General features: G+C 42.7%; 2 protein-coding genes across 2 annotated transcripts in view; both read right to left on the bottom strand.

Annotated features, from left to right (window-relative positions):
- Positions 1-967: 967 nt before the first annotated feature.
- On the bottom strand, positions 968-1,864 carry LOC138632705 (zinc finger protein 85-like). Its single transcript, XM_069718460.1, is given in 2 exon segments — positions 968-1,604; positions 1,606-1,864. Coding segments are annotated over 2 exon segments (825 nt in total). The 5' UTR covers positions 1,794-1,864.
- Positions 1,865-8,730: 6,866 nt separating this feature from the next.
- Positions 8,731-12,260, bottom strand: part of katnb1 (katanin p80 (WD repeat containing) subunit B 1) — a 7,374-nt gene continuing 3,844 nt past the window's right edge. The window contains exons 13-20 of the mRNA XM_069718401.1: positions 11,805-11,855; positions 11,587-11,651; positions 11,008-11,244; positions 10,714-10,863; positions 9,954-10,030; positions 9,777-9,851; positions 9,441-9,557; positions 8,731-9,342 (exon numbers count right to left, since the gene is read on the bottom strand). Of these exons, the coding sequence (XP_069574502.1) occupies positions 9,201-9,342; positions 9,441-9,557; positions 9,777-9,851; positions 9,954-10,030; positions 10,714-10,863; positions 11,008-11,244; positions 11,587-11,651; positions 11,805-11,855 (914 nt within the window). The 3' untranslated portion in view covers positions 8,731-9,200. The remainder of the gene's footprint in view (positions 9,343-9,440; positions 9,558-9,776; positions 9,852-9,953; positions 10,031-10,713; positions 10,864-11,007; positions 11,245-11,586; positions 11,652-11,804; positions 11,856-12,260) is intronic.

Raw genomic sequence — 12,260 nt, 5'->3', positions numbered from 1 at the left:
CAGGAGTTTTATAACAGGATGTCACTCAAACCTTTAACACAAGAACAGTTAAGTAATTATAAGAAAAGATCAAACAGTGACAATAAAAACATGAATGAAAGAAAATATTTTAAAAAAATTTAAAAAAAGACCAAATCACGAATAATTAGTTAATAGAGGTCAACAGAGGTCCCAAAAGTAGTGATGGGTATTTTGAGTCATGCTGGCAAACATTTCATACGCAAGAAATTTCAGTAACTTTGGTGTTAATTTTTGGTTTGTATAACGAATAGTACCTTTTAAGCCAATAGGAAGTCTTGCTGTGTTCCCATGGTAACATGACCTTTAATTTTTACCCTGAAACCTTGCCAGGATTGTTTCCTGGTTTCAGAGTCCAGAAAAATCTTCCAAACAAAAACACTGCAGTTTTTTGTTTGCTTAGAACAGGCCTTCAAGCTGATGGATGTTATTCAACAGAACTTCCTGGACTGTGACGTGTTTCACCTGATCAACAAACAACAACAACAACAACAACAACAACAACAAAAATCCAGGCTTGTTTTTGGGGTTTGAATTCTCACTATTTATATGGAACTTGTACTACAATTGTGCATTTTTTCATTCCTTATATTTACATGCTCCAACAACAGTTCTCAAACCAGGAAAAAAAACAAAAACCCAAATGACAACAATATCCAAACTTCTTGCTGGTGCCTGATCAAAACAGTAAAAATAGTATTTTACCATCATAACTGCCATCTCAAGCTCCACTTCATTGAAATTGAACCGTGTTTCCCAACGTTTGCTGCGACATATGAAGCACAACAGATAATAAAATGTGATTTCATGGACCATCGCACTACTTAAAATACAGGCAACTCATCAGACCACGGAAACATAACGTTAAAGACCACACAAGTGTGACATTAGCTGAGACACTTCACAAAAGTTTAAGTCTGAACTCTGTGAAGCCTGATCTCAAGTTTTTTTAAGTGTGACGTCGACACCAGAAGAGGATCTTCGCTGTCTTTGGGTGACATTGTGCGTCTGTATATGTATTCACTGAAGTCAATGATGACGCACACTGATCACAGCTGTATGGTTTAACTCCACTGTGGATGAGTTGATGAATTTTTAAGGTATTCGTGTTGTTAAAAGACTTCCCACACTGATCACAGCTGTATGGTTTAACTCCACTGTGGATGAGTTGATGACTTTTTAAGGTACTCACTTGGCGAAAAGACTTCCCACACTGATCACAGCTGTATGGTTTAACTCCACTGTGGATGAGTTGATGACTTTTTAAGGTCTTCAGGTGTCTAAAACTCTTCCCACACTGATCACAGCTGTATGGTTTAACTCCACTGTGGATGAGTTGATGACTTTTTAAATGGTCAATTCGGTTAAAAGACTTCCCACACTGATCACAGCTGTATGGTTTAACTCCACTGTGGATGAGTTGATGAATTTTTAAAGTACTCGTGTTGTTAAAAGAGTTCCCACACTGATCACAGCTGTATGGTTTAACTCCACTGTGGATGAGTTGATGCTTTTTGAAGGCACTCCTTTGGAGAAAAGACTTCCCACACTGATCACAGGTGTGTGGTTTAACTCCACTGTGGATGAATGAATTTTTTAAGTGTCTTCATCCTAAAACTCTTCCCACACTGATCACAGCTGTATGGTTTAACTCCACTGTGGATGAGTTGATGAATTTTTAAGGTATTCATGTGGTTAAAACTCTTCCCACACTGATCACAGCTGTATGGTTTAACTCCACTGTGGATGAGTTGATGAATTTTTAAATTACCCATCTGACTAAAACTCTTCCCACACTGATCACAGCTGTATGGTTTTTCTCCACTGTGGATGAGTTGATGTTTTTTTGAAGGCGCTGAGGTCATCCATCTCTACTTAAACTTTCCCACACTGATCACAGCTGCAGTGGTGAAATGCAAAGTTTCTGGAAGAACCAAAGTTACCAACAAGCTTTAGAAGCATTCCTGATTTCAACATCAATCACTTGTCACTAAATCTTTTTCCCGACATCAGACAGCCCTGTAAAGTTGATTACTCATCGCTGTCACAAAGTACAGCCCCATCTCTAAAACGTTGGGACGCTGTGTAAAATGTGAATAAAATAAGAAAGCAACGATTTGCAAATTCCATAAACCTACATTTAATTTAAAATAAACCAAAGAAAACATGATACATTGAAACTGATAAATTTTATTGTTTTATGAAAAAAAGGTGCTAATTTTTGATTTGATGGCTGATCTCATCTCAAAATATTTGGGACAGGGTCAACAAAAGACTGGAGAAGTTGTGAAAAGCGAAACGAAACACCTGGTGGAACATCTGACAACTAATTGTTACCGTGGCAACAGATCAGTAACATGATTGGATGTAAAAGAGTATTTCAGAGGCAGAGTCTCTCAACAGTGAAGATGGGGAGAGGTTCACCCCTCTGTGAAAGACTTTGTGGGAAAATAGTTCAACAATCTAAGAATAATTTTCCTCAACGTAAAACTACAAAGATGATGGTAGTGGGAGACTTTAACATTCATGTTGACGTGGACAACGACAGCCTCAGTTCTACTTTCAGCTCATTATTAGATTCTATAGGCTTTTATCAGGATGTAAATAAACCCCGTCACCGTGGTAACCACACCCTCCATCTGGTTCTGTCGTATGGGATGGAAACTGAAAATGTAATTGTATTTCCTCAAAACCCTGTTTTGTCGAACCACTTCTTATTAACATCTGAAGTTACATTAATGGACGACACAGCATGTGGGAATAAATCCCACTACAGTAGATGTCTGTCAGATGATGTCGTGGCCAAGTTTAAGGAAGCAGTTACATGTTTATCCTCTTCGATGCCGTGTGTTAAAGCAGTGGAAGGCATCTACGTTGATCTTAGTCCCACACAAGTGGATCATCTGGTAGAAAACACTGCAGTATCTCTGCTACAACTCTAGATGATGTCGCCCCTCTGAAGAAGAGAGTCATGAACCAGAGGAAGTTGTCTCCATGGTACAACTCAGAACTACGCTCTGCTAGGCAGCGACTGGAAAGATGGAAAGGAAATGGAGTTCCACTAATTTAGAAGAATTTCACCTGCCTGGAAGGAGAGTCTAATATTATATAAGAAAGCTCTTCGTAAGGCCAGAACTTTATATTATTCATCATTAATAGAGGACAACAAGAACAACCTCAGGTTTCTTTTCAGCACTGTAGCAGGCTGACAAAGAGTCCCAGTTCTGTTGAGTCCTCTATTCCTTCAGCTCTCAGCAGTAATGACTTCATTAACTTCTTTACTAATAAAATTCTTACTATCAGGGAGAGAATCGGGCCGACCCTTCCTGACACCATCACTGATGTGTTGCTAAGCAACAGCAGCCCTGAAAGCAACTGTAGGACCAGATGTAAACTTGGAACATTTCTCTCCTGTTGATCTCTCTGAGTTAACTAGAATTATTTCTTCACCTGGATCCTCTAGCTGTCTGTTAGATCTCATCCCAACTAAACTTTTTAAGGAAGTCTTCCCTTTAATTAATACTTCCATATTAGATCAGATCAACCTATCTATTGTAACCAGCTATGTACCGCAGGCTTTTAAAGTGGCTGTAATTAAACCTTCACTTAAAAAGACGACTCTTGATCAGCTGTTTTAGGAAACTACAGACCAATTTACAACCTGACGTTTATTTTGAAAATCCTTGAAAAAGTTGATGTAAATCAACTTTGTGATCATTTACAAAGGAATGATCTGTTTGAAGATGTTCAGTCTTTAGAGTTCATCATAGCACAGAAACAGCTCTGGTGAAAGTTACTAACGACCTTTTATTAGCCTCAGAACTTCTTCTGGACCTCAGTGCTGCTTTTGATACGATTGATCATACGCTCTTATTACAGAGATTAGAAGACGTTACGAGGATTAAAGGAACTGCATTAGACTGGTTCAAATCCTACTTATCAGATAGAGTCCAGTTTGTCCATGTCAACAATGAGTCTTCCAGATAAACAAGAGTTAGTTATGGAGTTCCACAAGGCTCAGTGTTAGGCCCAATACTTTTTACTTTCTACATGCTTCCATTAGGAGATGTCATCAGGAAGCACTGCATCAACTTCCATTGTTATACAGATGACACTCAGCTATATCTTTCTATAAAACCAGTTGAAACAAATCAGTTAGTAAAACTTGAAGCCTGTCTAAAAGACATAAAGGCCTGGATGACCAAAAACTTCCTGCTTCTAAATATCAGACAAAACAGAAGTTCTTGTATTTGGTCCTAAACACCTCAGAAACTCTTTCTGTAATCACTTAGTTACTCTAGATGACGTTGTCTTGGACTCCAGCAAAACTGTGAGGAACCTTGGAGTCATCTTTGATGAGGATTTGTCCTTTAGACACCATATAAAGCAAATCTCCAGAACTGCCTTCTTTCATCTTCGTAATATTAATAAAATCAGGAAAATCCTTCCTCAGCGTGACGCAGAAAAACTCATTCCTGTGTTTGTTACTTCAAGGCTAGATTATTGTAATTCCTTGTTGTTAGGACGTCCAAATTACTCATTAAAAACCTGCAGCTGATCCAAAATGCTGCAGCAAGAGTACTGACGGGATTTATCAAGAGAGATCATATTTCTCCAGTTTTATCTTCTCTTCACTGGCTTCCTGTGAAATCAAGAATAGAATTTAAAGTTCTCTTGATGACTTACAAAGCTCTACATGACCAGGCTCCATCATATCTTAGAGATCTTATAGAACCATATAATCCTAGCAGAGCACTTCTCTCTCAGTACGCTGGTCTACTTGTGGTTCCTAGAGTTTCCAGAAGTAGAATGGGAGGCGGAGCTTCAGTTTTCAGGCTCCTCCCCTGTGGAACCAGCTCCCAGTTTGTGTTCGATGGGCAGAAACCCTCTCTAGCTTTAAGATTAGACTCAAAACGTTCCTTCTTGATAAAGCCTATAGTTAGGGCTGGCTCAGGTAGACCTGAACCAACCCTTAGTTATGCTGTTATAGGCCGAGGCTGCTGGGGGACCTCGTTACATGCTGAGCTTCTTTTCTTTCCTCCTACTCTTTAACTGACTCATACCTCACCATCTTCTTCTCTCCTATAGTTTCTTCTTATTATCTGTTGTCTCCATTCAGTTCCTTCACTCGTGTAGTTTCTCTTCTTTCTTTTCCAGATGTCCCGTCATGGAGCTGCATGTCTCTGCTCTGTGATTGTCGTCTCCACCAACAGTTCTTCTCTTCTATCTCTATGCTGTCATTTTCTCTCTCTGCTCTCCTCTCACCCCAACCGGTTGAGGCAGATGCTCCGCCCACCTCTGATCCTGGTTCTGTTAACAGATGCTCCTCCCACCTCTGATCCTGGTTCTGTTAACAGATGCTCCGCCCACCTCTGAGCCTGGTTCTGTTAACAGATGCTCCGCCCACCTCTGATCCTGGTTCTGTTAACAGATGCTCCGCCCACCTCTGAGCCTGGTTCTGTTAACAGATGCTCCGCCCACCTCTGAGCCTGGTTCTGTTAACAGATGCTCCGCCCTCCTCTCAGCCTGGTTCTGTTGGAGGTTTCTTCCTGTTGAAGGGAGGTTTTTTTCTTCCCTCTATTGGAGCGTTTTCTCTCTTAAAGAGGAGTTTTTCCCTCCTGGCTTATGTGGGAATTGTTGTATTGTTGTGTTTCTATATTGTAAAGTTTTGCTGTAAGGACTTCAATGTGTTCAGTGCCACGAAATAACCTCTGTTGTGATTTGGCGCTATATTAATAAAAATGAATTGAATAATTTCTTTAAAAGATTCAGAGAATCTGGAGAAATCTCTGAACACAAGGGACAAGGCTGGAAACCAATATTGGATGGTGGTGATCTTCGGGCCCTCAGGCAGCACTGCATTAAAAACACACTATTCTGGAGTGGAAATCACTGCATGGGCTCAGGAACACTTGTGAAAACCATCGTCTGTGAACACAGTTCATCGCTGCGTCCACAAATGATGTTCAAACTCTCCAAAGAAGAAACCAGATAGAAACATGATCCAGAAACACCGCCGCCTTCTCTGGACCGAGATCATTGAAGATGGACTGAGGTGAAGTGGACAACTGTCCTGTGTAACAGATTAAATGAGATATAAATATATTTTCTCACCGTCTTTGAAGAGTCCATTTTTCCTCTGTAGTGGCTGAGCCGAGACAAAATGTCTGCAGACTTTCCTCCTTCCCTCCGACACCTTTAATCCCACCAGTCACCTGTAACATCACATCTTTATTAGTACATATTGAGTGTAGTGGAGCTGCCCCCAAACAGTCGACTCGGGCTTTTATGTTCAACCACAGAGGAAGAGCGCCGCTGTTACTGCAGGCCTACTTCCGGTCCTTGTCTATGGGGTGATGTAGCCTAGCCTGCTAACTTAGCTGCTTAGTTTACAGCTCACACACTTAATTATTCCCACTTGCAGAAAACGACCCTTCTGTTGTAGCTTTCTACGAGCACGATGAAAACCCTTTAATGACGTAAACAACACGTTAACTTCCGCTAGCATGCTAGGTTAGCTGCTGTTAGGTCTGTTTATTTTTACTTTTATATTTTTATATAAATAAATGAGCCAAGGTTTTACTTATTACAAACAAACTACTGATGCACACACAGTTTATTGCTTGCACAATTTAAGGCATTGTCCTCCTGTTTCTCAGGAGACTTATTGTTGTCTGTGGACTTATTATTGTCTGTCCACCAGGTGCAGCTCAAGCAGAACACCATGACATGAACATTTGGTGCTCTCTGATAAAGTTACGACTCCTGAACAGATAAGAGGAACCTTGCAGGAGACAGGAGCAGCACATGAGACAGTGTCGGGTGTCCTCCCCTTTAGGACGCTGTTTCCTGTGACTGGTGGAAGCGGAAGTGAGACCAGCCTACGCACCAATGAAGGGAGAGCGAAGTCTAAACCACGCCTCCCCACCTTTTTATGACCAATCAGATAGAAGCACATTCTCATTCAAAACTCTAAAACAGAAACTCTTTTTGGGAAAGTTGGCTGCAGTGAACTGCTCGCAGTCTGGTTTTCTGAACAGAAAAGATCCATGTATTTGCTGATTTTGATTCTCTGATGTTTAAATAAATTGCTGAACTGAGAAATAACAATTCTCCTGGAATCTCTCTTCGCAAATCAACGAACGCGCTGCCACTGCTAGCGACGAGCCCCGTAAAGAATGAATGAAGATGACGCTAACGTTAGCTTGATATTTACCTTTTGGACAGTCGCCGTCACGAACCAACCGCAGCTCCAAGTTTCCGTCCGATTCTCAGCTTCAGAATTTGGATTGAAGAGTCCTGCTTCACATCATTTCTTTAAACTTTTGGACCTGTCAGTTCCGAAAACGCGTCTTATATGACGCAACAGATTGAGAACGTGACATCCGGGATCTTTTGGCTTTTCAGCACGCAACTAAAAACAAATCTTCGTTTTACTGGCGGACAAAAACCACAACAACAATGTAATCATCCATCAGTGACGTCATCGTCGGTTTGTGAACGTTATGAAGCCTCCAGTTCAGATTCTGTTCGTTAACATCTTGATAGTCCGGAGCGGTTTGGGGCAGGAAGTGACCATATTTGGACGAGCTGGGGGAGGAGCCAGAGGTGGATCTGACTGATCTGATTGGAAACTTGATGATACTAACAACTGGAAAACAATCAATGACATCAGTAGACTCTTATGTTACCTATGTAATGTTTACTACCCTTAGCAACCACCTAGCAACAGAGAGGATTTCTAGTCTCTGACTTAATAAATACAGAACATAGAAACACTAAACTGCTCAGCTAGCTCAGTCTGGTTGGAACAAAGATATCTGATGAACAAAGATATCTGATAAACAAAGATAGCTGGTGAACAAAGATATCTGATGAACAAAGATATCTGATAAACAAAGATATCTGGTGAACAAAGATATCTGATGATCAACGATATCTGATAAACAAAGATATCTGATGAACAAAGATATCTGATGAACAAAGATATCTGAGGAACAAAGATATCTGATAAACAAAGATATCTGATGAACAAAGATATCTGATGAACAAAGATATCTGATGAACAAAAATATCTAATGAACAAAGATATCTGATGAACAAAGATATCTGATGAACAAAGATATCTAATGAACAAAGATATCTGAGGAACAAAGATATCCAATGAACAAAGATATCTGATGAACAAAGATATCCATGTTCTCATGTGTTTTTAACATTTTAGCTCCGTGTCATGTGTTCAAACCAAACCGGTCCAGCTAGCCTCCTCTAGGATTGTAAGTGCGTGACTATCCGTGGTGTTACGGTACGGGTGCTCGGAGCGACCAAAAAGGACCAAAAGAGACCCGACTTCACCAAATGGGTCATTTAATAGATCTATAACAAGTAGAAAGTACATTATATTACATATTATATTAAATTCTATTGTAATTCTATATTCTCATTGAAGAGGTGGAGTTATATTTCTAGTGATGATGTCATGATGATTTGTTCCAAATGTTCTGTTGACCAATCAGATCTCTGGAGGCGGAGCTACTATGTTGTATAATCTTGTTCATGATCCAACCAAAAACGTATTGCTGGAAAAAGTTGCGTCACATCACCCGGCACTGAAATGTACGAATTATACGTGTGATTGTGTGTAAACGTTCCATCTTTGTTAAATAAATGATGTTTCAACTCAAAACAACATAAACAAATTAAAAAAACGTCTTTCACTCCAACGTGTTCGTCTTTATTTAATAAACACAAGAGAAACGTTTCCAACAGCAGATGTGAGCGAAGAGTAGAAAGTGTCCAGTGGTTTTTAAAGCTGACTTCATCGTATCAACGGGAGGAGAAACGACTTTTTAAAGGCACAGTTCAACGTCTCCAACGTCTTTATCCGCTCATATCCTCCTTTAAACGGTTCCCGTCCCGCCTTCTTCTGGAAAAACTCTGTGAACACTAAAAACCTGCGATGGCGTGGAGGCGGATCTCCGTCCGGTGGCACAGCGTCTGACAGGCGGAGGTCGACCTCTCTCCCCTTCTCGTCCGATTTTGACAAAGAGGAGAGATTTTCACTCCGAGGGCGGGCGGGAGGAAGATGAATGTCTTTTCAGGAACATTTATCAGCTCACTTCTTCTTCTGTGGTCTCTGGAGGACACGTGTCAGCTGATCGTCGCCGCTGTGTCGACGTTCCTCAGAGCGAGTCGTCGAGCGGCGCCATGAGCAGCTGCAGCTCCCTGAAGGCGCTGCCATGGCGACCGACCTGCAGCGCCTTGTTCTTCACGACGGGACTCAGGTTCTTCAGGTGCTTACAGCACGCCTGGCACTTCTGGTGTCTGCAACGACACACACATCATCATCATCATCATCACCACCATCCACGTGACCTGAATCGGGCCCTGTGATTGGCTGTCGGACAGATGCTGTGACTCACCTCTCCTCCCGTGTGATGTCGACTCCGACGGACGGCGCCGCCTTCAGCGTGTCTGAAATCAGCATCCAGAAGTGTTTCATGATGAGCTTCAGAGACGTGCAGCCGGTCTGCATGTAGCTATGGAAACAAACACAGCAGAGAGCTGATTGGCTGAAAATCAGCCAGAGAAATCTACCTGTCCTCCAATTCTACGTTCTCCTGCAGAACATGAAGTATTTATAATGAAGAAGAGGAGGAAGAGGATGACTCCCAGTGACTGTCAGCTGGACTACATCATATAAACAGTAAACTGAACTTTTTTGTGTTTTATAACCAGCTCATGATGTCATCACTCACCTCTCGTATTTACTCTGCAGCAGTTTGTCGATCTGAGGAAGAACGGTGGTACACAGGTCCAGTTTCCACAAAGAGCTGAAACCACAGCAGAACCTGGTTATACAAAACTGGAACGTCATTCTCTGACTTTCTGTGTGTGTGTGTGTGTGTGTGTGTGTGTGTGTGTGTGTGTCTCACGGTTGCAGATTGATGATGTTCAGGATGTCCACCACGATGGACAGATCGTTCATGGAGACAGCTGAGTCCAGAGCACTCTACAGACAAACACAGAACCGACCATCATCCATCAGTGATGTCATCAACCATCAGTGATGTCATCGTTGGTTTGTGAACGTTATGAATCCTCCAGTTCAGATTCTGTCCGTCACCATCTTTGCTTGTTCGGAGCAGTTTGGAGCAGGAAGTGACCATATTTGGACGAGCTGGGGGAGGAGCCAGCGGTGGATCTGATCGATCTGATCGGAAACCTGACGATACTACGTCCCGCCCACCGATAGCTGTAACCTGACTGCACCACAGGCCTGTCAATCAAACAGACACGCCCCCAAAAACAGGTCTTCTTGAATCTTCTTTTCTAATGAATGAGGGATTATTTTCAGATGGACCTCCAGAAAACTAAGAAGAAGGAGTGACTTTAGCTAACAACACCGAGATAACTGATGGACACATTTTATTCACTTTGGATTTGATGAGAGAAGTTGAATGGGAGTCTATGGAGCCGGAGGCTTTTTGGAGCCGACCTCTAGTGGCACTCGCTGGTATTGCAGCTGAAGACACTTCTGGATCGGAACCATTTTACAGACCTGAAGCTACGAACTCTTTTAGAAACAGTCTGTGGTAGCAACAGATCTTTAAATCACTTGTCAGACCTTTTAGAAGGAACCTGGACTTGAGTCCTGTCACCACAACATTTATTCAACAGGAGGACGGGTCTCACCTTGATGTCCTCTCTGGCCCACACGGCTCGGACTGTCTGCAGGTTCTTGTGTCGGCTGCTCAGCATCACGCACATGGTGTCGTGGCCCTTCTTGATCTGGGACAGCGCCTCCTCGTCGCTCAGAGCTCCGGGTCGCTGGTTGGGAGACGGCTGCACGGCAACACACATTCAAGCCTCAAGGTTAGTGGAGGGACGGACACGGCGCCACCCAACATTCGTAAACAATACAGACCACTCTGACAAACAAACAAACAAACAAGAAAACAAACAAACAGTTGCCACAACTGCGCTCACAGGAAGGAAGTCGGCCACGTTCAGCCCGATGGGTTCGTTCCTGCTGCTCAGGATGATCTTCGGTTGTGGTTTCAGTTTGGCTGCCGTGACAGCAGGCTGAGGGGGGGGCTGGCTGCAGGCGGGGGGGTTAGCGGACGCCGGGCCCATGGCTGAAGGGGCCGGACGCTTCGCGCAGGAGACCACTGTAGGCTCCACCCTCTGGACAGGTGTGGAGGAGGCAAGGGGCGGAGCCTTTAACTGAAGGAACACGGATACCGAATGAACTCTAATACTGTTGTTCCAGGTGTTGTACTTGTGTTCCAGATGTTGTACTAGTGTTCCAGGTGTTGTACTTGTGTTCCAGATGTTGTACTTGTGTTCCAGATGTTGTACTAGTGTTCCAGGTGTTGTACTTGTGTTCCAGATGTTGTACTTGTGTTCCAGATGTTGTACTTGTGTTCCAGATGTTGTACTAGTGTTCCTGATGTTCTACTTCAAATCACACACTATTTTCTTTTTGTTACTTTTAGTACATCATGCAGCTTCTTTTTAAAAAGCTCGTGCTGTTGCATGTAGTACGTAGATGCTGTGTTCACTGACCTGCGGCTTGTCGGGGAAAGGAGATATCAGGTCCTTCAGCTGACGGCCAATCGCCAGTTTGGTCTCTGAGAAGAAGAAGAAGGAGAAGAAGAAGAAGGAGGAGGAGGAGGAGAAGAAGAAAAAGAAGAAGAAGAAGAAGAAGAAAGAGCAGGACGACCCGTCAGTGGTCTTTTATGGTGTATTTAAACACGTTTATTTCTGGAGGTCTGTGAACTCACCGTCCTCTGGCGGGGCAGGAAAAGGCTCTGACATCTTGGGAGGAGTGCGAGCTGGAAGACAGGAGGGTTACAGTCAAGGTGTGTTGGAGAAGGACCTCCACAACAACACGTCAATCATATGGAAATTGAGAGACGTTGACACGCCCCCAAAAACAGGTCTTCTTGAATCTTCTTTTCTAATGAATGAGGGATTATTTTCAGATGGACCTCCAGAAAACTAAGAAGAAGGAGTGACTTTAGCTAACAACACCGAGATAACTGATGGACACATTTTATTCACTTTGGATTTGATGACAGAAGTTGAATGGGAGTCTATGGAGCCGGAGGCTTTTTGGAGCCGACCTCTAGTGGCACTCGCTGGTATTGCAGCTGAAGGCCTCAATTTTCAGAGAAGAGGAAGAGTCACATCGTCTGAAAAAATAAAATCCTGATCGGGCCGCTGGCGTGCTGTCAACG

This window comes from Brachyistius frenatus, unplaced genomic scaffold (genome assembly GCF_029030835.1).
Source record: "Brachyistius frenatus isolate BFR_SWC_R1_liver_20210118 unplaced genomic scaffold, ASM2903083v1 Contig_191, whole genome shotgun sequence".
Lineage (NCBI taxonomy): Eukaryota > Metazoa > Chordata > Actinopteri > Embiotocidae > Brachyistius > Brachyistius frenatus.
The sequence above is the reverse complement of the archived record's forward strand: the minus strand, read 5'-3'. Positions and strand labels throughout refer to the sequence as shown.